Raw genomic sequence first — 25,173 nt, 5'->3', positions numbered from 1 at the left:
CTGGAAGGTTGTAATCAGCTTAAATTCCAGCTTTTGAATTATTGATAGAATTGGAAGCTGGCCATAGGGGACCTTAATTTGATTGTTATCTGATTACATCAGAGAAATTATAAATTTATTCTAGTCTGTGGTCAGCAAGTACATTTATACAATAATGAAATCATAGTAATGAAAACACAGTCATGTTCGTACTTCAGAAGTATGAACTTTGTGGCTGAATAGAATTCTTCAAGGGTTTACTTATTCAGGGGAGGGAGGGTGGTAAATGAAGACTGATATAGCCAGGCAAGCTATCTGCATATTCTTCCTGGTTCAGACTTTTTATAATTATCTGTATTCTGTACCAGACTAGAAATTAGTATTCACAGCAACAGAAGGAATACCTTTGCCTTTCAGCTCTTGTACTGTGGCATGACTTTCGCTCCAAACCCCTTGGTTTCACTGCTTCTGAAACAAAGTGGAAGTGTGAGATGCTACTACATTTCAGTGTGGGATATCAAAGGTGTAGTGCCCCGTACTGACATGCCGTTCTTTAGCAGGACTAGACCTGGATAATACAAGTACATGGGGTTTCCACACCCTGTTGTGCTGCTGCAGAAGGTCTAGCCGGTACTTATCTTGGGGATTGCACCTTCAGGAACTGCACCTTCTGCAACTGAGGATAATTGTCAAATTTAGGACAAAAAGTCTTTCAAGCACTGACACTTTACACAAGGATTACATTGTCAAGAGCTGGCAGTGTGGTTTTTGGGCAGAGAGGGCAAAGATACGGAAGAGAAGAAAAATTTTTGATGGATCACCAATCTTAGAAGTAACTGCTTCCTGCATCCCGAGGAAACTGCCTGGTCTTCCTCCAAAACTAATAATCCTGCTTGCTGTTCAGGTACAGAGCTGCATAATGGCAGTTCCAGTTGGATTCCATTGAATTTCTTTTGCAGAATGATCCAGCATTTTGCCCCCTGTAGCACTTTGGCTGGCACACAAAAGCCAGCAGCTGAACCAGGTTGTCTCATTTAACAGAGTAGAACTCCAGCCATGGATTCTCATGTCTGTTCCCTTTCAGTCTGTTCTACACTTCCTTCCAAGTTCTAGATAGTGTTGGTGTTCATGATGTAGCAGAGCGTATTTCTGGCTCTGAGCCTATGTACCAGGTTATAATATAGGCAGATTCCCTAAGGTTTTAAAACATTTAAGGTTAAAGGTAAAAGGTGACTTACTGTTAAAACTCACTGTTTAGTGTGTCCTATGTAAATCCTGGCTGCTTTTCCGCTTCCCCTCCAGATGAATGTGTTTGCAGGTCAAATAAAAAGCAGCTAGTTTGTAACGCCTCAGGCATGGAGGAACTGAAGGAAAGCGGCACAGACCCACAAACCAAATCTTAGAGCTAGTATTCTAGTTATGCATGATTCAAAATGTCTAGTGTAACATAGTTATTACCAGTAAATTGAGATATGCATTTATACATAATGAAGCAATAGGAATTAATATACCAATAGCTTGAACTTCCTGCTTTGATTCTCAAATGTTGGGGTTTTTTTTCTTTTTTTGTTTTTTTTTCTTTTTTTTTTAGAGAATGTGCTGCCTCTGTAGAAAAAGAGGCAGAATGTATAGATAAGGACAGAAGCATGGCACCAAAACTGTAAATTAGGAACCAGGATCAGCAGAACTCGCCTTTATAACCTCTTGTCTGGTTCATCTTAGTGCCCTGAGCATGTAAAAAGCAGGGCATGAACTAAGCATGTTTAGGGGCGAGATGGGGTTTCTCACCTGCTGCAGCTGTAGCAAGGAAAAGGGTGCAGAGTTTCTTACTTAGAAGGTGCAGGGGAGAGCAACTAGTTGGGGGGGAAAAAAAAGAAGAAAACAAACAAACACAAAACACACAAAAATCAAGTAATGGAAACCACAGGCTCAAATTGACTGTGGTATTTGCCAGACAGCAGGTAATACGCTTGTGTGTGGTGAGAAAAGTTATTTGGAGAAGACTGAATTTAATAAGCACAGTACATATATTTCAGGTGTTGAATAGCTTTTTAAGACAGTATTTTCAGGTAACTCTCTAGCCACATAGGCAGCTGTACTGAAGCATACTGGTACTAGCCAGCAATAATGGCACCTGCAGGAATGAACCTGAAAATACTGGTAATCTTGTATATTTTTTAAGTTCTTTAAAGAGATTTTTAAAAACAGAAAATGAGATTTGATCGCTGAAGGTCTTTTATCTTCTGCAACACAGGTTGCAATAGTCTTTTTTCTTTATTTCACTTATTACATAAAAGGGAATTTGGGTGCCATCTTTCTGTAAACTTTTAGTGTGTTCTCTGTAATATTTCCCAAGTCTTTTAGTGGATAATGCAGTGAATTTTTGCTGGCAGTTTGAAAATCACAGAATATGTGGCAAAGCCTGCGTCACTAATACTTTCCAAGCTTAAACTTGTATTCAAAGATGTTGAATACTAGCTTGTTACTGCAGAATTCCATACTTCTACTTTAGCTTAACTTTGTAGGTGGGCTTAACTTGTGCAGAACACTTCTCCATGTACAGAGGCTCCATCCTCTTTCTTAAATAGAAAGAGGAATTGTCTTGGAGGAAGAAATTGTGTGTTAAGTTAACTCCTGTTTATACTTCATAGCAAACCATCCATAAAGCACCATAACTTGGGTTTAGAGTGGGGGTTGCATTTTTGTCATGAATGTTCTTTCCAGACATACAAGAACTGCCAAATGAAGATAGGAATATTGTAAAAGAAGGTAACTATTTTATGGTATCAGAAGTTAGACTAAATGAAATCCTTTGAGCCAACTTCTTCAAACAAGAAGGGAATTTGTAAAACAAGTTTAGCCAAATGGTTAACCATGGCCACCTGACTCTTAGTGGGTATTTTTTTAGAACACTTCACATAGTTTTAAACCCTGTTAAATATATTTTCCTTTGTGTGATAATTAAGCAGTTGTGTCCTTTGTTAATGCTTCTTTCCTTCAGTGTAAAACCTGGGGAATAAGCTACTTCAGGATGTCAAAAAATAACAGCAAAGGAGAAGTATTAGTTGCGGATTCTTTAAAATTATCTTAGTACTTGAAAACAGGCTAGAAAATACTTCTTGTACTGAACTTCTGATGGCGTGCTCACATGGATTAGTGGATGAAATTATTGGTGTTACTGGAACTATGTACTCCCATTGCACACGTTTTACATGGTAACAGTGAAAGAATGTCTCCCTGCAAATTCTGATGTTTTTTCCAAAAGGCAGCTTGCTTTGATATCTATGCATCTTTGAGGATTTCAAGATAAGATTTTATTCTTTTGACGCTGTAAAGAGGAACTATTTAAAAATGAACTTGGAAACTCTGCACCTGTATACAAATTTTTTTAGCAATAAAGCAGCACAGGCTGAGAATGCACTAAAACTGGACGTGTCATTTGTTCAGAAGACAAATTAACCAACTTACTATACACTTTATTTCCAAGATGTGTTCGTACTTACTGTACCTCTGTCAAAACTTAGCGATTTGAGCTAAGCTCACATATGCTGGATATGTGCTTCGGGTCCAGCTGTTCCAGCAGACTTCAGGCACAAGAGTCTGTGACTTCTTGGAAGGCAACTAAGAAAAAATGTTACTCCGGACATAATAAGGTCATCAACTTACCAGATAAATGATTCTAGGGTTGTTTTATGGGGTGGCAGAAAGCTTCTGCTTCTTGTATTGATTGCCTGAAAGTAATAAGTCCTTCAGAAAACTGTTTCATATATGCGGACTGTTTATTGTTTTAGCCGCTATGTTTCTGAAAAACTTCTTTGGCCTGCAGGGAGGCACAACTTTCCTTGCAGTTGCTGCTGCAGTTTTGGGAAACGCTGTAACGTGGCAGCATGACACCACCTCGCGAGGACTGTGCAGAAGGAGCCATGGCTCCCAGCCTTGCTGTGAGCTTTTCAAACTCTGTTATGGATTGCTAGCTTATGCTGGCTTACCGAAGATTCACTGTATGATTGCTACTTCAGTAACCTGTTCAGCCACCTTAATTTGTTTCATTTTCTAGTTGTTTTTGTCTTTAGATTCCAAAGAAGACAGCTGCTGGTTAGCTAACATAAGAGCAGACATGACCTTGAGACTTGCTTGCTAAGTGGTTGGTGTTCATTTAAATAGAGAATCCATCCTTGCCAAGCCAGCCTGGCCCTGGCTGCACTTAAAGCTAGAACACGTCTCTCAAGATGCCTATTTAGAGGAGACTGGGTTATACACTAAAATAAGAAAAACAAATAATCACTGATCAGTTACAGATTAAGAGGAATTTGAACCCAGCATAGGCTGTGGGATCACCAGCTGAATCTTCAGGAATAAAATTTTAGAAGCATCACTTAAATCAAAACACACCCATAGGTTTAAGTTGATATCTCAGTAAATGTTCATCTCAAATAACTGAAGATAACAAATTTATGCTTTGTAAATTGAAGTGGCTTGCTTCTTAAAACAGAATCTGTCTGGAACGCTGTACTGCTGTGAGCGTCAGCCTGTACATCAGGCAATAATGCCAAGAAAAAACACGATTTGATGAATAGACATGAAGGACTCAACAGAGCAGCAGACCTCCCAGTTCTAAAGATTAGAGAAATGTAGTTAAAAATTTACCAGCTATTATTTAGCACACATTCATTTGTTTAAATTCATGCTACATGATATGAGGAACCATTAATTTAATGCTTCATTATGAACCAGGACCTAAACAAGGTAAACTGATTTTATGGGTTTATGACTCACATGATATTATCAGTGATCCACACAATATATATTTCTGAATTTCAGCTTTTTTTTTTTAATTTAAAAAGTTTCTTCTTTACAACTGTAAAAATAATATAAAAATGTAACTGACAGCTTTCTTTCCCTTTTAGGGGTGGACATTAGTTAAATGAAGCAAGACAATTTAACACTATTACACACATATAGATGCAAAGTCCACAGCAAGAAACAGCCTCAATGCAGAAACCAGAATGAAAAAGCAAAAGTGAGTAGTCCCATTATCGTATTTCTTAAGACTGATGCAAAACCAAAAGGGCTGTAACTTAGAAAGTAGCACAAAGGTGAAGTTATGCAGTGGAAAACATTTACCTGAGATGGGAGGATGCCTGCACAAATTGAGCTTAGTCTCAAGACCCCAGTTAAAGACTAACAGGTCCTTCAATGTAATGCAGAGTCACTGCACAACACAACCTTAAAAATGCCTTTTTCTTAAGAATGAAGTAATCAAATACAGCAGCTACAAACTTCACATGAATATACACTGACAACTGTGAAGAACAACCTTCCAGCATTTTAGAGACGGTAACATTTATCATTACAGGCAATGAAATAGATCTTAACAAGAGTGTAACATTTACTTCAGGTAATTACTTTCGATATCCTTAATTTAGCTGCACTGCGTTTTCACACTTCGGCCTGTCAAATTTGTAAAACATGAACAATAAAGATAATTTAGATAGTATGTAGTATTAGAATTTAACAGAGAGCACCCCTCCTCTCCTGCAGAATGGCTGTTGAGATTTTATGTTATTGCTTAACCAGAACAAACTGAGACAACCCAGAACTCTTAAAAAGCAGCACAGCAGAACCATATAGTATAAATATCACCTCCCCACCTAAAGCCTCTGAGGTGCCTTGCATTAAGTTTTGTCCCCTCTGTTCCTTGCCGATTATGAGAGTTATTTTACAAATAAAACAATTAAGACTGTGAAATAGAGGGAGTACTGGCATTGGCAGCAACAGGGAACACAATCTGCCAACCATATACAGAAGGGAACATGGCAAATAGCATCACTGGAATTCAGTTGATCAAGTAAATACAACCCTCTCTGGACTACTACAGACTACTAAACTTTATGGAAGGTTTAAAACATCAGCCTTTTAGGCAGCAAAAGACCCTTATCTTCCGGCTAACAAGAATCGGGGATATTCTGCCCCAATAACAAGGGGTAAGTAGTGCTCTGCCATCAAATTACTTTCTAGATGTTTGGAAAGAAGCAGAACCCATTCAAAACAGCAACACGAATAGCCATTAGGTATTTTCTCTGGAACGACTGCCCAAGTGAGGGCAGCAGGCAGATCATCACAACTTCAGCAGAGCAGTGTTCCCATGATTGAGCAGAAGCAAAGGAGAAGACCATTCCTTGGTTCCACAGCATCCCCCTCAGAGGGAAAGGTTCAGATCTATTAAAGGCAGTTGCTCACAGCCTAAGGTTCCTGGGGCAGCAAGAGCTTGACTCAGTCCTGTGTAGCCACGGGGCTGCATTTCCAGAGGACCTGGCAGGCACATGGGTTGCCCTTGAATTTGAAATGCAAAACCTTTTGCTTCAGCCAGCATCATGCCATCCAGATTCATGCACTAAGCACACACTGCAGCTTCTGTGACATGCTAGCTTGGCTCCTTTTGCAGGCCACATACACAAGCAAATCTAAAAGAACTCATCAGGAGCCCATTTAGCAGTGCCTCACATACCAGCTAAAGAGCCCCTTGACCAACAGCTGGCTGCCATTAACACTGCATTTATATGAAAATATGAGAACTGTAGTTCTAAGAACATTCAGTTTATAATAGCTCCTCTTGAATATCATCTTAGTATGTTTTGTATAGTTCCAGAAACCCATTTTTAGTATTTCAAAGGCTGTTTTTTCCCCGGAAGTCATTAGAGAGAATCAAAGTCATAGCTACACTGTCTCAGAAGGTGACACACTCCATGGGCGAGCTATTCATCTTTCCAAGCATAACTTCAGTATGTCAGGTTTCAAGTGTTCCCCTCAGGTCAAAGGGATGCACTTAAGTATCACTTCTTCCTATAAAGTGAAAGATCAGCACTCAGACCTATTCTGGTGCATTATTTCACCATAATGAACAAGCTCTGCACAGAAACAGAAACAACTCCAGCAGTTCTTGAAAATGGCACATTATTAGTTAACCATGCCTATTGCATATCCTGGCAGGAGGCCAACTGCATCTGATGCAGAGCTTTGCCCTTCTGCCACATGATTCTTCTATGCCAGTTCCTCCAGCTGTTTCATCACCAATTCTATGCGAGCGTGGACTTCTACAAGCTTTTCTTTCAGCTAGAAAAGAAGAGAAATATTAGTATTAAAACTAGATAAAAATGTCCTAACACTAGATCTTTGAACAATCTGCACTCCACTTTTCAGTGGCTAAAGAGCAGATGACTTTCAAGATGGAATATTATACTGAGCTTTAATCTCTATACTGCATGTCTAGTACAGCCAAAATGGCACCCAAATCAGAAGCCTGCACTACAAAGAGGAGCTAGATCAACGTGTGCCAGCAGAACCCCGTTCACACGTGTATGGAAACGCACTAGTTAAGGAGCAAGAGTTGCTGGAGCCTTACTATGATCCATCCAATCTTTCCTAGTCAACTCATTACAAGTTTTTACACAGCCAGAGACCTTTTTTGACAATATCTGAAAAGACTGTTCCATCATTAGCTAAGGAATACATGTGGACAGTCCCTCAGAAATGCCATTTCCAGAGTCTGTGGTTTAAGTTAACACATCAAAAGCACAAGAGTAAAACTCTGCTCACGCTATGTCTCAAAAAGCAAAAATCAGATTCCTGCACTTCTTCTAACCAAGAAGCAAACTCTCCACAGTCACATCATTTGTGTTTGCAATGAACTACTACCATTTTTTTTACTTCAGAAAAATGCATCTCAACTTTAGAAGTCTTGCCTGGATAAGACTTTTGCATTTTAGCCTCGACCTATAAAAACACTCTGATCTTATGATAAGGCACTAGAAGATGACAAAACTTAAGAAGTGTCATGGGCCCATTTCCATGCTTGGAACAGAAACTCAAAAACAAATAAAAAGCAATGAGCAAGTAAGCACATACATACTCAATATACTGGCTATTTCCTACACACAGCAACTGTAATTTACCAAGTTAATGACTAACCAAGTTACAGAAAAGAACACCCAATTTAAACACCAAAAAAGGAAGTAGGTTCTAGTGTTGTCTCTAAAACTACAAGTATATACTACCATGCTGTGGTGAACTTACATAGCTGTAAATACAACTGTACTAGAATCCCTTTCAAATTTACAAATTGCTATTTTTTAAACTCTTCAACAGTGACTTATCAATTCTAGGGACAAGTATTACTAGCAATACTTAGGTGAAGTCTGTCTATAGGATATTTTTGTCTTTTCAAGATGTAGGAATAAGAGAATAACTCAGTTTTGCCAGAAAATTAGCTAGAACTGGATCTGTTTTGCACATAAGGGGTTCTAAAAAATATTTTGCATTTCTTACAAATTTAAGTCATTTACTGTATTCTAAGTCAGCATTTTCTCCATCTTGTGCCTTTAAAAGAAGTATCAGCATTTTAAAAACATTTTCCATACAAATTAATGTAGAAACCTTACTTGCTGCAGTTGTTGCTTTAAGGTCACAACAGGAAAATTCACCTTAGAAGCTTCTATTATCATTTGGTCTTTTAAGAAATAACTGGAAAACAAAAAGGGAAAGGGAAGAAAGGAAAAAAAAAACCACACCAAAAAAACCAAACCAAACCAGTTAAACATACTATAATTGCATTCATTGTTTACAAGGTAATATATAAGATGATTTTAAAGCAGATACAAATTTGTTGCCAAAAGCAGCAAGCACATTGTAAAAATACTAAAATCCTAACAATGGTTTTGCTTTGAAATCATAAGATCCTCTCATCACCAGCTATAAGTAATTATTTACGGTTTCTATAGTCAGCTCCTCAGCCTATCATGGAACTACTTTGATCTCTCACATTAGCTAAGTGAATCTCGGACTGAAGGAGATTTCAGTAGTGCAAACAACTACATTTAAACCTTGACATTATATGAGGACGCTCAAAAAGTAAAAGGCAAATCAAATGGAGTCACGCCAACATGAACAACTGAAACACAGCGGATATTGAAATCCCACACCAATGTGCTCAGACAAAAGTAAAGCTGCTTTTTTTTAGCTGTAGATTAATTGTACACCGTGTTGTAATAAGTTGCAAATTCCTGTGAAATCACTGACCGTAAGAATACAGTATACTCACCAGTTGATGCTGTTCTTGAAGAAACAGAATAAGCCTCGGAGATACGCCAGGGCACTGGAGGCAGAATAAAGAATTAAGCCCACAATTGAGCCACATGACTGACAGGATAATGAAGTGTAAGAACTAAGAGAGAAAAGGAAAAACATTATTAAAAAGAGGGTTCTGAAACCACAGATAATGCATGCTTGTCAGAGAACATCAAGTAATTGTTCTATCAGAACAAGACATAATAATGCCTTCTCCTTAAAGAAGTAATACACACAGAGAAAACATGAACATAAAAAGTTGGGCATGTTATGTAAGGGATAATATTTGTAATAAGTGAAGTTGCAATTAGAGGAGAAAATGCACAACTTATTACCACAGAGTGCTTTAGGTTGTACTACTCAAATATGATTCAACTGGTAAAACAATGCCTGTGCCCACACCTATGACAGGTCATAGATGCGACATTTCCTCCTGGTAGAACAGCCTATTGCCTCAGAGACCTTTTCCTCTCAAAAAACAAAACAACAACAATAATAATAATACCACCCAGCAAGAAATGAAACAAAAACCCAGGAAAAAGCAACAAACAAAAAAACAACAACAAAGGTATTTTATTTTAAAAGTTCCCAGCCCTTCTAGATCATGGAGTAGGCTTTAAACAAACTATTGGTTCTGTAAACCCTCAGGTGGTATTTACATCTGTAACACCAGACTAATCCCAGAGTTACCGAACCTGCTACTAGCTGTAGAGCAGAAGTTACTACTTTTCAGTATTAAAAACCAACAACAACAAACCACAAAACCCACCCAAACAGAGATGCTTTAATTTAGGTAATACACCTTTTGGGTAAGGAGCAGAAGAAAGAGAACTGAAGGCCAGGCCGCCTTCTGTCTTTTACTGCATCACCCAAACGTTCATCTCCACCAACAAAGGCTGGGGTAGCAAAACTTTTTGACAAAAATGAAAGCTAAATACCTACAAAAGGGTAGGTATTTAGCATGGGTACGGAAAGCACTCTGGAGTTTACCGAGCCCCGAGGAACCCGCAGCGCCCACCCCAGCGGAGCTCCCGGCCCTGCCCGCGCAGGTACCGCGGCGGCCGCTCCCGGCAGCGCCGCTGCCGAAAGCGAGACCCTGCGGAGCTACGCACCAGCCCAGGAGCGGTCCCTCGAGGCCGACGAGGAGCGAATCCTCCCAGACCACACCGCTGGTGACTTCTGAAGGGAACACGTGAGGCACTGAAAACAAGATCTACACCCGGACCAACCCCACCCACGTCCTACCGCCCCGTGGCCTCAGGACACCCGACGCGAAGCCCGGCACAGCCCCCAGGCTCGAGCAAAGCCGGCGGCTCGTCGGGGCAGGGGGCGCAGCACAGCACAGCTCAGCCCCCGTCCTCCCCGCGGAGCCCAGCCCAGCGCAGCCCAGCGGCAGGCGGGCCCGGACCACCCCCGCCCCAGGGCCGCCGGGAGGGCACTGACTGAAGCAGACGAGGAGGCCGAGCTGCCGCTCCTCCTGCGCGCACAGGTGCAGCGAGTCCCCCAGCACCGCCCAGCAGCTGCGGCAGTGGAACACGGCGCAGTCCTGCGGCAGCGGCCCCTGCTGCCGCGGTAGCGAGGCCGCGGCCAGCGGCGAGGAAGGTGGCGAGGAAGGCGGCGATGAAGGCGGCGACGGCAAGACCCGCGCGGCAACAGCAGAGGTCGACGGCTGCTCCAGAACGATGGTCCCGCTGATCTGCGGCTCCTGGAGAAGCTCCAGCAGCTTCCGCCGCACCGCCATCTTCTCCCGCTCCGCGTTCGAGCGCGGCGCCCGCCTTCCCGGCCTCACAACTAGAGCGCGCTTCACATATCTGAGTTTCCATTGGGCAACGGACGCATCAATCTTCATCTCCCGAGACTATTGGGAAGTGGACCGCACCGAGTCATTCCGTTGCCCAATCAGCAGGAGAAGGCAGAGCTGCCCTTATCGTGTTTGAAAAAAGAAAAATAGCACGCCTCGGCGGCCGCACCGCCATTGGTAGTTTCCGTGCCCCCAGGCCCGACCCCTTTGCCTCGTCCAGCCAATAGCCTGGCGCGGCGGGCGAGTTCGAACGGTGGGGCGGGGACAAGAGTCGCCGTGTCAGTTGAGCGGGAAGTTCGAAGCGCGGCGGTTTATAAGCCGGCGCAGCCATGGCGCTCTCCTCGTTCCAGCAGCTGGACTCGCTGAAATACATCGAACTCCAGCAGATGGCGAAGGCTGCCGGCCTGAAGGCCAATCTCCGGGTGAGGCGGGGGAAGCTGCTGCGCTCGAGCGGGAGAAGCACTGCGCACCTGAGCGAGGGGCGGGTGGGGGAAGTTCCGGCTGCCCGCCCTCCGAAGAGCAGTCTCGGCTTTGGGGCTTCCCCTGGGCCCGGCCAGGAGCTGGCGGAGTGGGCGTCGTGAAGGGAACATGCCCTGTCCGTCCCTGTGGCGGTCGTTCTCATGTTGGGTACCGCGCTGGTGGAGCTTCAGGCCGGTTCCTTTCCCGGGGCTGCAGGCGGTGTTGGCGGGGACACAGCTGGGCCTGGGGGGTGGCGGCGGCAGCTTTCCGCTGCGGCGTCCGCCCGCCCGTTAGCTCCCGGCCGTGCCGCGAGGAGCTGCGTCCGTCCAGCTTCGTGATGGGCGGACGTTCACGGGAACAAGGCTGACGGTGCCAGGCTCCGTTTTCCCGGGGGCACCAAGGAGGGAGGCGGGGGCTGCCCCGCGGGGCCCGCCCGCAGCTCTGCGGGCCCGTCCCGGCCGCGCTCAGCGCTGCGGTGCCGGGTTACCGCGCCGGGTTACCGCGCCGGGTTACCGCGCCGGGTTACCGCGCCGGGTTACCGCGCCGGGTTACCGCGCCGGGTTACCGCGCCGGGTTACCGCGCCGGGTTACCGCGCCGGGTTACCGCGCCGGCTGCTGTCAGCGCGCACAGTTGCGGAGTGCTTTTTACGAGTAGGAGTCAGACAAATAGTTAATAGGGTGCCCTAAGTAGTGTAAGTGCGTTTGCTTATTTGCCAGTCGCGGTTAAGAACGAGGAAGGTCTGCCGGGAGCTCCATATTTCTGTCAGTTGCCGATCTCCCGCCGCGGGCGCTGAGAGTGAGTGGCGGGGCAGCAGCCGGGCTCCTGCACGGCCGCCGGGAGAAAGGCGTAAACCCCTAAAAGCAAGAAGATCCACGACTTAAGTGAACGGAGGAACTCATTGTCCTGACAGGACTAAGCCGTTTGCTTAGGGTTTTAGTTCTGAGTTATTTTATTCTTAAACTTTTAGTTCGGGCTCGATTTTATTTATTTATTTTTCCCATTAGGTATTAAGTGTTTCACAGCCTAAAATATCAACGATGTGGTTTCATTGTTGTTATTCTGTTGCTACTGTTGAATGTATACAAGGTATAAGAAAAATGCTTTGCATGTAATATGGGCAAGACAGAAGTTATTGCAGAAATTTCACACAATTTTAATTCATGTTCAGCTAGGCAGTGCTGCTGAAAACAATCTCTCTCATTCATCCTTGAATAATTTCTAGATGGACCAGGAGAAACCTAGTCACAGAAATTTGTCTTTGTGCCACTGTGGAGAACATGCTATATGTTTATCTGCAGCCTTAAGCACTTTGTCTAATGTGACTGACCTGAACGAAGGCGTGCCTTATTTTGTTAGATTCAGGAAATGTTCTGCTAGTTCACTGCATCAATTTACAGGATATTAATTTGGTTTATGCAGTTTTTTGTTTGATGACTTCATACAATATTTGACTCATATGTTGTTTGTTTTCTCTCCAGGCAGACAAATTGTTGAAAGCACTGAAGCAACATTTTTGTGCTACAAACCAAGGAAATGAAAATATGGTAACAAATGAATAAGCCATTCTTTTTAAGAGCGATAGATCTAACTTTCTAACTAGTAGAGCAGGGCATGTACTGAAAGTTGTCTTTTACTATGATGCGCACTGTAACAAAAACACTTTTTTCTTAATAGTGCCTTTGGTTTAATCCACTCATGTACTGATAGAAGCAGATGTGCTAGTATTAGCTTTGAAGTGGTTTCCTATATGACCCAAAGCTTTCAGCTTACAAAGCTATAAATGTTTTTCAGCATCAGTACAAAATTATTGTTTGCAAACACTAACATTTAAATTCCATGGAACAGATATTTCTTCTTGCCTGTTTAGCTCTAGACACTAGTCAATACCAAATATAAAAATATTTTATTAACTTTGCATACCTAGATGAAAGAGACTAGATACTCATTAGAAAACAGTTTTAATCTACTACAGTATACTTGCACTTTCTTCACTTTAAAAAAAGTCTTATCTCCTGTAAGCTGAGTTATTTTGTTTGGCATGGCAATGTATTTTACATTTTTGATAGAAAGTAAATTGGGGTATGTTTTTTCTAAAATATATATCCCTTTAAATGCTTCCTTTAAAATATTCTTTAAAAGCTTGAAGAACTCGTGTAACCCTTGTCAGCTTACTTTTGATTTTAACAAGCATGGAAGAGGCTCTGCTTTTTTTGTTTGTTTGTTTGTTTTGGTGAAGAGCATTCTACGCACAAATCTGGGAGAGTCACAGCATCATGCAAGTCAGATTTCACATATGAAGTATTAGTTTTTTTAATAATCTTATTACAATACTATATAATAAACTGTAGGGCTTTTCAAAGTTTTCAAATTATGAGCTGTGATGTTTAGGGAAATCCAAATATTGCTAATTTCTTGATTACTATGCTGCTAAATGCTAGTGGTTTTCCTTTGTGTGAAATACTTTTTCCCATAATAAAATTGAAGCTGTCTCTTTGGAGTATCTAATTTATGTTTGTGTCAGATATGTTCCACATTATAGTATTTTTCTGCTACAGGACTCTGGAGAAAGTGCATCATCTTCCACCGAATCAAATGAAATGAGGAGTCAGGAGGAAATTATGCCTCCTTCAGCGTCATTTGTTACAAAAAGATGTGGTAAAGAAAAGAAAATAGTGAGAAAAAAGAGGAACTCCAAAGAGGAAACTAATACCAGTGATGAAGGCCTTTCTAATGAGAAAGAGGTGATTTGCTTTGCTTAGTTTAATGTGGCCACCCCCTCTTCCCCCAAGTTTAAATTAAACACACTTTATCTGGATGTAAGGCTGCTTTCACTAGTTCATCATGGTATTCTGAATATTAGGCTAGTTTCAGAATTTATCTAAAATAAGGCTGTTTTCACTTTCTTTATATGGACAAAATTAATGATTTAGATGATTGCTTAATCCTCACAATTTAATTCCCACTCCTCTCGCTGAGTTCTTTATTCATGGGTTATATATCACTGAGGGAGCGGAAGTTTCAAAGTGAGATTGGGTAGAATTATTTTTCTCTAGAATTACATGAAAATAGTGTGTGAATTAAGAACTGTGTGAAAAACTTTTACTGATTTAGAGTTAGAGGAGGGAAATGAGAAGATGAGTGTTAGTCTGGTAGTGCTGGAGAATCATACAGTAACCAGGGCTACGATAGTGCAAAGAGCAAATCAATATACTTTACTTGCAAGTAATTAACTTTTGTCAATAAAGGCAATTTTATACTAAAATGTTAGAGCTGAGCAGGTAAAAGCTTTCTAAAATAGATCTGTTTGTGAAATAACAAGAAAAGTATTTTGCGAGTTAATTCAGGTTGGACTTGAGAAAGTCTACTGCTCAGTCTTCCAGCCAAAACAGGGTCAGCTATGAGGTAAGAATACAATGCTTAAGGCTTTATCTGATCTGATGTTGTGAAGCTCTAAGGGTGGAGGCTATGCAACCTGTCTGGGCAACCTGTTCCACTGGCTGACTGTTCTCAGAACAGCAGCCTTTCTTTATACCCAGTCGTAACAAACTGTTTAAATTATGTTTCAGCTGCAGGAGCATTCTGAAATGAAAGAAAACGAAGTGCCTCAGGGTGAGCATGGAAAGGGACAGAAGGTATTCCAAAATGAGGAACAAGTCACTAAACAGAGAGGTATTGAAAGTCCAGGGATGGCTGCTGGTCAGAGTGAACAACCAAAGGCAGCTTCTGCTAAAAGTAGCAGAGATGAATGTAAGTAGGAAATTCCAAAAGTAGGTTTAGTAACTTGTACTACTTAAAATGTACCATTTGGTCATTTAATTGTGTCTGCAAAGATTTTTGTGGCATCTCTGGTAATCAGTACCTTGTTTGGGGATACCAGAGCGGGGGGGGGGGGAAATCTGTGTTTGGGTTTGTTTAATGTATTGTAACCCAATTTCACAAATTCAGGAATGTAGGAATTCTGCTGGCTTTGACTTAGAACTCTGGACCTGATGTTTTTAGGGAAGCAGTTCTTCAAGGTCTGAATCTATTTTGGTCATGCACCTTGATTAGGATCAGTGCCTTCTGGAATACTCCTGAAATGTTACTCAGCTCCTTTAAAAAGTGTCAAGAAAGGGAGAGCTTCCTCCCTCATGCTTCATTTTTCTTTTTTCACAGATGAATAGGTTTTGTCATTTTCTTCCCAGGAGTAAAATTAGTAAAGGAGGAGATAGAGACAGAATCCTTTATGATTTGCCTAAACTCCCTAACAATATCTGAATGTATTACAGTGAATCATTCTTCCATCTGGTGGCTTTTTTAGACCTTCAGACATGTTGTTGCTGAGAATATTAACTCATTTCTTCCCTCTTTATGCATGTAGCTGACATGAAGAAATGAGTTTGCCCAATCTGATAATCTATGAATATTGTGAGTCTCTCAAATAGGGTACATACTATTACTTGTTCCTGTTAGACTCAGTGTATGTAGTCCTTGAGCCATACTATGGATATTCTTGCTGTTCAGTAGATTTTACAAGGTCATTCTCATTGGAGGCGATCTATAATTTTGAAACTATTTCAGAAAATGAGGATTTTCAATGGAAGTTCTTTTAGAAACAGAAGCAATAGAATATGTAGAAGATGCTTTGAGGCAGCATTCATCCTGACAGCTGGCACAGTACTCATTTCTTCCTATAACTGCAATTATAAGTGTCTGTACTGCTTTCTGGTTTTGTGTTTTTCTTTCAGTAATTTCAAACAGCAAGAGCTGTGTGACAGAAAAGTACTATGCCTGCATTTAGTGTTGAAAAGTTTATTTTCAACAACCAACCATTATTTGCTTCCAGTGGGGATTTCTTTCAATATATTTAGGTTATCCAAGTTTACTTTAAAGGAGATGTGAATTAATAAAAAAGCAAATGTTTGTTTTTAATATGCAAGTATTGAACTTGATGTTTTTACCTGATATTTTTTCTTAAGAAAATGAAATTCATCACTAAAATGTGAGCATGAGCTTAATACCTGAGAGCAGAGATGATAAAATGAACTTAGACTCTGTACATGTATATAAGACAGTGGCAGAAAAGCTGCCCAAAAGTTCTTTCTTCTTTATCAACACTTCATAAAACTCTAGCTTATTAAGCAGATCAAGACCTGTGAATTTAAAGTTACTTTTGCTACCGCAAGCATAATTCTCTTGTTAACTTTCCCTGTAAAATACTTTACTATCAAAGAAAATAACCTTGTATAACTGTAAGGTTCATGCTGAGCTTGTAGTTCGTCAAGGCATTCTGTTACTGATGTACCATAAGGCTTTTTTAAAAGGCTTTTTGAGAGGCTTAGGACATACCTATTTCAGCTGATGTATTTCCACTTTGAGGAGGTAAGGTCTGTTTTAGAAGACATACTTTTTGAGTGGTTATGATATTAAAATATTTTCCAGGAGCTCTAATTATTTTGTCCAATCTTACTGTACCAGGTGATGCTCATCATGCAGGAGGGAAGATCCCTGTACCTGTAGGCCGTGCATCTAGGTCTAGGAAAACAGCAATGAAAGCTACTACACCAAGTAAGCTAACGTACCAGCTAGATGTATTGTTTGTGTGTGAAGGGAGACTTGATTTATAGTTTTTAACAACCCAAATTTCTGTTTTTGCTTGAAGAAGGGAACTTCCTCTCTTTAAAAAGCAAGCAAACAAAAGAGTTCCCAGAGGTTACGTTTTAAGGTATATCTTCCAACCTGTAAGTTCATAGTAGCAAATGACTCATATTATGTTAGAAAAGTGATTTATTGAACGCTTTGATGCCTTTTGGATATAATACTTGTGTTCATGATGTTTCAAAATAACAAAGAGCAGAAAGAGATGCTACAATTCCTGCTTGTTTAGCTTTTACTTTATAAATACTACTGTTGTACTGCATTAGTATGTATTGGCTCATTTTTATCACTTTGTAAAACACATTCATTCATTTAAAATTTGGAAGTATTTATTCTTTAACTGCAGAACTTGGGGGTGGGACTACATGATCCTTAAAGTTCCCTTCCAAGCCAAACCATTCTATAACTCTCCAGAGCATGCACCAGGTAACTGGTCATGTAGCTGGTGAAGTAGATCCTATTTCATACTGTTTGGTTACCTGTGTATACAGTCTTTAATTAGAGGGATATGTCATATTTTCTTTGAGGCCGTAACTATAGGTGTTGCAAGATTTTCTATTAAGTAGTAAACTTCCTTAGGAACTTATCAGATATGTGACTTTTATTTTTGGATCTTCTTAGACTTTAAAAAGTTGCATGAGGCTCACTTCAACAAAATGGAATCTATTGCTGAATACATTGAGAGGAAAAAAAAAATGATTGAAAACTGCAGCAGTTCTCTCAATGAAGTCAAGGTAAGTGATAACACAGAAAGATACCCCTTGTTGCTGGATTCATTTATCTCCAGAGCCTCTCTGTAAAAGTCCCATAGAGTCTCTTTAAAGCAGTAAATATAACAGTTGGTCAGGTACACATGTGGAATATTATGATCAGTGAAATATAACTGCAGTCCTCTAATTAGTTATACATTTGTATATGCCTTGTATAGTTATAGAAGTCTTTATAGATTAACAGTGTATGGCTATAAACAATTACAGGAACCAACAAATAACTTGTCAGTTTCGAGTTAAAATAATTGTCACAATCACTTTTGTGAAGGATCTCCTGGAACTTTTACCTGCAACTGTTTGAATTGCTTAACCAAGGATATGGGTTATCTTTTCAAAGAGTGGGAATTAAATATTAAGTTTCTCTTTTGTGCCTTGAACTATTGTGCAATGACTGAATGTGGCTTCTTTAAAATGTATGCAATATATGTTCTTCTCAGTAGCCTCAATTCTCAGTTTTTGTAGTTCACACTTGCATGGGTGAAATCTGCAAACAGGGCCTCTTTCAGAGCATGGCAGGCCTTAGAAAAGTGACAGTAATGTGTCAATAAATATATGAAAGCATATGTCAATGGACACATGAAAACAGTAACACTGAAACTCCTGTGTTATGAATGTATACTCAAAACCGATTACTTATGGCAGGTGCTGGCCAAAAAATCAAATCACTTAAGAGGGTCAGAAAAAGGTACTCCACGTAATAATTCTAAGGTATGTGTTTTCAGATAAATTTAATAATAAAACTACTTATGTTTAAAATATGCTTTTAAAGAAAAACTGAAGAGACTGTCTGCTTGTGATTCACCATGTATTTTCCCTTCCTCTTAGCTGCTTTTCTGATACATTTTTAGCGGAGTATGCTAACTCATTATTTGCTTTTCCCTAGAAACAAACTAGTGCCAAAACACTTTTATTCAGCCCAAATCTGGAAAGAGGTATATTCTCTGCCACCTGCACTCCTAGCAACCCCAGGCGCTCACCACGCAATTCTTTGAATGCTGCCAGTCGGAGTATTTTATCTGGGAAATCTTCATTTAATCCTTCTGTCATTTCAACAACCAAAATGAATGTCAGGTAAAAAGAACAAACCAAAACTACCAGTGAGCAACTGAATGTGATACATGTGAAACAGCCAAATCTCAGTGTTGATTGTGTTACTTCTGTTCCAAACATGAACTACATGAGACTAATTCTGATTGCTAACTTTCAGTCTATCTTGGACTGGTTTCAACCCTTACTGTCCTGCTACTACCTTGATTCTTCATTTTGATATCTGATGGTAAAGGAATCTTTCCTCTTCTACTCTCTCTCATTTTGCTAAACCAACCAAGCCAAATTATTTTTCTTCTCTTGCTGTGCTAGGTTTCCCATTTTGTCAGGCAACTTAATAATCTCTGTTATATCTGAATTAGATTTTCTTTGAGATGACTTATCCAGAACTGTATGCAATATTCCAGATGAGTCTTGCAATGGACTCATCATTTTCTTCATCCCCCATGTCACAGCAGGGGCTCATTTTGTGATTGACTACTATAAGCAGATTGTTTCTAGCAGATGGGAATCCAGTTGACATGACAAAGTTGTGATGAATTGCTAAATACATGAACTCATACTCAATGCTATTAAACCTCATCTCATTTCCTTTTAAAACATCAGGTGCACTTTATTCCTATGCAGTAATCTAATTTTCTATGTTAGTATTTCCTGAACTTTAGTTGTCGGTAAATTCTATTAGCTTATTACTAATTTTTCTGATGTCTTGAACAAATACCTTTTAGGAGGAATCAAAAGGATAGTCCATATAGTATTCCACTGATAAATGCCCTTTTATCCTGTTTTCTTTTCAGTGAAAAGTCCTTGTCTCTACTATTTGCTGGTTTCTAAGTATTGTATTAATTCCAATTTTATTCAGTTTATTTAACTGTCCACAGTGACTGTTCAGATTTAGACATTCTATAATTTAGCCTTATCCTTCTTCCCCTACTAACAATATCTGGCTAATCTTAGGCTCAGTTGTGTTACTTCTCATTTTTCTGATAATCTTCACTTCTCAGCTTTTACATGTCAAGATTATAGCTGCTGATGCTTTTTTTTTCTCCCTGAATGAAGAGTGTGTGTGTGCGCGTGTGTTATTATTAAATCAGTGCAAGTTCTAATTCTGACAACAACTAATAAATAATCATGGGACTTGTAACTTTTGTATGCGGTTCTTTTGCCACTCAAATGTCAAGATTACAGGTTCCTTGTAAAACCAAGCTGAATCTTACTGGCTTTTTCCTACTTTGAAGGTGCTATCTTTGATTTTGATAGATAACAAATGAAAATAATATTCATTCTGCCTCTAGTTGGATGATTTTTATTGTCTTCACTGCAGCCGTACCTGATTCCTAGCAATATGTACACCAAAACAACACTTGGAATTTGCTTCCACTCTATTTGTCCAAAGATGTGATGAGGTGGATCTTAGAAGCTGCACTTCATTCATAAACATGCTTGCCCTCAAAACAGAGCTTTCTTCCAACATGTACCCACTGTCTTTCCACATCTTGCAGGTTTTCAGCTTATTCTCAGTAGCTTTTTAATAAGGCTATTACTTCATGCAAGATTTTGAATTTTTTGCTATATTTATATATACATACATACATCTATACACAAACAAATGTATTAAAAATGTGTGTACATATTCACATACAGCATGTGTGTGTGGTATGCAGGTAATGTGTTTTGACTAAAATTTGTCTTCTTCATCTGTAGATCTTTGAGTTATAGAGTTCTGTCAGTTATTTTTCTTTTTTCTTTATTTGAATCTTAAAATTAACAATATTTATATATAATGTTTAGAATGTTTTACTACAGAATCCAAATCTAAAGTAAATCATATCTGTTGGTGAAGTCTACAAGCTTATTGCATCCAAATAAGAAAGTCTGTTCTTTGTCATTCCTATTATAAAGGAATATTACTTACTGCTATTAATGATGGCTCATAACTTGAAAGCTGCCAGCGAGGGTATATTTAGTGCAGTTTATGCATAAGCTGTGAACATTGTATACACAGTAAAACTTCCTACCCGTGAGAAAAGTAGAATGCTGAACCTTCTGTGTTCTATCATGTTGCTTACATTCCTTGTAGATGACTAATTTTGTCTTCATATTTCTAATAATTCCCAGGTTCTCAGAAGCCACAAAAGATAATGAGCATAAACGTTCTCTTACTAAGACTCCATCTAGAATGTCTCCATACTTGGAGGAGATCACACCTAATAGCCAGAAGAGCTGTAAACCAATAAGTCAGAAAAACAGCAAGGGAAATGCAAGAAATAATGATCTGACTGCACCGAAGGGTAAGGTGGATGCTAAATATTTGGCTCTTTAATTATGACTGACTCTTTAAAAACTGCAGTAGTTTCTTGGTTTCCTTTGGTTCTGAGCGTTTTGTCTAAAATGGTTTGGTGCTAAGACTTAAACATATGGTACCTAACTACAGAAAAGGAGACAGAAAATCTTCCAGACCTTTAAGGACTATATATATATAGCAAAAGATTAATGTAACAGGTACAGAGATCCCCTGTCTGTGGTGACAGGAAATCCTGATGTGTTCTCAGAGGTCTCATTCTCCTCACAGGATTGGTGTGCACCAGGTCATCTGATTGCTAATGATCTCTGCACCAGCACAGCTCTGCTCTCTAACTGTTGATAACCTAGTGTCACAGGTACATTAGCACAGGCCAAGAACCCAGAGCTGCCTGTCTTGCTGTATGGCAATACTGATGTGTTTTAGGGGGAAAGAGAAGTTCCACTGCTGATGGGAAGCTGAAGTGTTCTGGAAGAATGCTGCTGCTTTTTTTTTTTTTAATTTTAATCTAAAAATTCACTTGCTTCCAAATAAGCACAGGGACTAGTAACTACAGCTTTTTCTGAAGGACTATAAAAAATAATGGAGCTATTTATGCTATTACATAGCATAATCAGCACAAATTGCCTAGTAATCTACAACTCTTGCTCTCTCCAGACCTGAAAGCTTTCTATTTGAAGTGATCTGTGTTTGTGCAATTCTGTCTTAAGAGCTATGAGAAGTATAATGGCTCTTTGGTCTTGATAGTTGCAAGGTTGTCTTCACAGGCACCTTCCAACTTGCTACATACAGTCATGTTCTTACTACTATAACTAAGTAGGATATCTTGATTCCTCTTGTAGTTATGACCCCCTTCAAGTTTGCAGCCAACTCTGCAGAGCCCACAAGTGCAAAGAAGACATTTGATCTCAAAGCAAGTCTCTCGAGGCCACTTCGGTATCAGCCACACAAAGGTACTGTGATCCTGTGCAGTTTGTGTCAGTCATAGCCCTGTTACTGAACTGCCTCATCAAGTGAGGCATTGATACAAACCACAACAGTAAAGTTTGCAGTCTTTTTTCCTGTTCCTTTCTCTATGGATTTCCATACAGTCTGTGGACTGATGTCAAATTACTGCATAACACATGCTTTAAGTGCATCCCTACTTAAGAATAAGTCCTTATGAACAAAAGGCCATAAATATGAGAATAAACATTCTTGTATTCCACTGCATAGATGTATATGCACGAAATATGAGATGGTCCTTACACAATGAGGCTTATTTTTTAGTTTTTTAAAATGCTTTATTGTGTGAGAAGCTGAACTCTCTAGTGTTACTTGTAAGTGCAGTCACCTGTTACTGCTTATAGGAAAACTATATGTAGGGAATTGGCTGGTGAAATCAGTAATACAGCTGAAGAGGCATTTCCTCTTAAAGTCAACCAGCAAAAACAGGCTAGCTAGTATAAACAATTAGTAAACTACTATTAGTAAACTAGTCTCTCTTTTTGCCCCTAAATTGTAGGACCACTAAAACCTTGGGGAGAATCTAAAGAAAATACTGTCCTAAATAAGCCTGCTGGTAGCAACATCTCTTCACGTAAGAAAGATTACAAACAGCCACATCTCCAGACAAGGTTAGTATGTCATTAGCTTTTTATTAAGTGTTATTTAAAATAATGTGGTGACTTATTTGTCTTTTTAAGATTTAAATACACAGTTCAGGAAATACTACTTTAATATATGAGCAATTTTTGCCTCCAATAGTCTGCAGTCAGGAAGGCAGAATCAGACAGACTTATTCTAAGAATGCTGTCAGTTCTGGCATTTGGAGATTTACCTTCACCTTGGAATTAGCGGTGAATATTGACATGTTGTTAGAATGTTAGACCTCTACATCTAAGCAGAAGTATTTACCTGATTTAGATTCAGTCCAAAATAGAACTGTTCTCTCTACTATGGCAAATGCAGCACAGTGGTTAAATAGATGTTGAACCTTGGTCAGCTTCAGGTTCCTTTGGTTGCTTGTCTCTCTATCTCTAGTATAACTTGATATGGTCTGTGTATCTTCTTTTTCCACTTCAGGGAAGAAAGGCGTGAGAAACATGAGCAAGAGAGGAAAAAGAAAAAGGATCGGGTTCTTGGAAACCGCAGAGGACTATCTGTGGGTTAGGAGGAATAAGAAATACCTAAGGAATCATTGTAAATATTGTTCATGTCATGTAAATATTTGTGCTGTCTGTGTATGGTTCAGTTTGCTGTTAGGTAGTGGAATCCAGAGAGCATTGAATGCAACCCTATCTGAGTGTAGTGTTTTAGTGATCAGCTTCTCCAACAAGATAGGAGTCCTGAACTTTTATGAGCTTAGAACTATCTCTATTTGCTTAATATTTAACTAATTTCACTAAAAGATGTTAAATGAGAAAATATAAATGAAAAAAAAGATGCTCAAGAAGCCTCCTTGCAACTTAGGACAGACTTCTCCACCAGAATGCATTTGTTACCCACTAGAATGCATGCTTTGGACAGCAAGCTTCAAAAACCGTCTTCTGGTAAATTCCAGGAGCTGGGGATGTCTGCTTGCCTTGTTCTCCAGTCCTTAAATTCTTTTACAACTGTTACAGCAATTAGACCTGCAATTAGAAATGCTGCCTATGAAGTTGTAGGGAGTTTACAGAAGAAATATGCAAGCTCTCTGGAAAAGTAAAAGCTTATAGCATAACATAACTGTAAAATACTATATTTTAAAAAAGCTACCACTGAAAAAGTGGCTTTACAAATTAGCAACTGGACGCTTTGAACAGTTAAGGTTGGTTTGTTGTTTTTTATGGCAAATACCAGATGTTAATGGAATTATTCTGCTTTTCAACTCTGCTTAAAAGAGGTTACAGAAGTGTTTAGGCACATTTGATACCTTGTATTTAAAATCTGTTGTTGTTAGTTTTTAAAAAATAAAAGAAAATTTGTCTGAATTTGACTGATGGAACTGGAAAGGTAATTTAGCAGTTGTAACCTCAGCTAGAATTGTGAGCAAATAATTATTTCAGTGAATTTAGTGTCCTGTCAAATATGATGAAATGTCAAGAACAAGCAATTTTTTAAATATAAACTTAATGAAAGGAGAATAAATATTTTGTATATATCTTGTTTATCACTGGCTCTGTCATTGGGTGTACAAGGTATATGTACCTTCTTAGATGTGTGAACAAAACTAGTGCTACACTATTTCCTACTGTGTCTTTTGTGATAAGTTTTCCTTACTGATTAGCCTCCCTGTCACTTTATGAAAGCATGTTTGTTCTGCTGCCTTTAGAAACAATAACCATCACCCCTTTTGAGCTATTTAATTCTGTGCAAGAGGAAAATGATAGTGTAAGACCCTGTTCCAGCTTGCTTTGTGGCCTCTTCCACATAAAATATAGGTACACTTAATATTTGTGAAGTACACTTAAGGTCACTGGAGAAGAAGTCAATGCTTTGATGAGACTAAGTTTGTGACATTCAGCACTTGTTCTTTAAAACATTTCCCAGCTTACTGGAAACCAGACTTCTGTGAAAAAGGGGGAAGTATTGAGCTTTGGTGCTACCAGCTGAGGCTGTGACTTGTTGCAGTACACCTGAGTTAAGCCAACAGCACACAGCAGAAAAGCATGATCTGACCTGCCCTCTAATGGTGCTCATCAGGCTGAGCTGTGCCTTTTCACGGAGGAGAGAATGGTGGGGGTGCCTCCCCCCCCGCCCCTCTTGGAGCAGTGCTGCTTTTCAACAGCCTTAGCTCTGTAAAGCTGTAGGGCTAGCAGCAGCAGCTCTAGGGAAAAGCTGAGCCTACTGCAGAGCTGCTCTTTCACTTTTGGCAGTGGCAGCTTTTTCTTTTTTTAGTTATTCAGAGAAGCCAGAGCTAAAGGTTAAAATAGTTTGGCCTTTTCCACTTCTCAGGCTGCTCTGAGTAAATTTCAGTGGCTGAGTCACACCACAGCACCATTCCTCGGGGTATTAATTCCCATCATACTTTTTCAAGTTTAAAATTAGCAGATGTGTTTTACAGCTAGTCTACAAACCATATACTGTAGAAAAT

General features: G+C 39.8%; 3 protein-coding genes across 3 annotated transcripts in view; 2 read left to right on the top strand and 1 right to left on the bottom strand.

Moving 5' to 3' along the window:
- Positions 1 to 4,911, top strand: part of CHP1 (calcineurin like EF-hand protein 1) — a 37,731-nt gene extending 32,820 nt beyond the window's left edge. Inside the window, exon 12 of the transcript XR_013922132.1 lies at positions 4,887 to 4,911. The gene's annotated coding sequence lies outside the window, so the exon portion shown is untranslated. The remainder of the gene's footprint in view (positions 1 to 4,886) is intronic.
- Positions 4,912 to 6,950: 2,039 nt separating this feature from the next.
- On the bottom strand, positions 6,951 to 10,951 carry OIP5 (Opa interacting protein 5; the record flags this gene model as incomplete). Its single annotated transcript, XM_080345262.1, is given in 6 exon segments — positions 6,951 to 7,025; positions 7,027 to 7,092; positions 8,418 to 8,499; positions 9,077 to 9,199; positions 10,215 to 10,281; positions 10,546 to 10,951. Coding segments are annotated over 6 exon segments (819 nt in total).
- Positions 10,952 to 11,232: 281 nt separating this feature from the next.
- Positions 11,233 to 23,598, top strand: NUSAP1 (nucleolar and spindle associated protein 1; the record flags this gene model as incomplete). The annotated part of the gene is made up of 12 exons (XM_080344555.1): positions 11,233 to 11,325; positions 12,842 to 12,907; positions 13,919 to 14,104; positions 14,936 to 15,110; positions 16,821 to 16,910; positions 17,622 to 17,734; positions 18,413 to 18,478; positions 18,654 to 18,841; positions 20,936 to 21,113; positions 21,955 to 22,072; positions 22,624 to 22,735; positions 23,184 to 23,598. The coding sequence occupies 12 exons, from the start codon at positions 11,233 to 11,235 to the stop codon at positions 23,269 to 23,271; spliced, it is 1,473 nt and encodes a 490-aa protein (XP_080200681.1). The 3' UTR covers positions 23,272 to 23,598.
- Positions 23,599 to 25,173: the final 1,575 nt, after the last annotated feature.

The sequence above is a fragment of the Nesoenas mayeri genome, assembly GCF_963082525.1.
Source record: "Nesoenas mayeri genome assembly, chromosome: 5".
NCBI classification, from domain to species: domain Eukaryota; kingdom Metazoa; phylum Chordata; class Aves; order Columbiformes; family Columbidae; genus Nesoenas; species Nesoenas mayeri.
The sequence above is the reverse complement of the archived record's forward strand: the minus strand, read 5'-3'. Positions and strand labels throughout refer to the sequence as shown.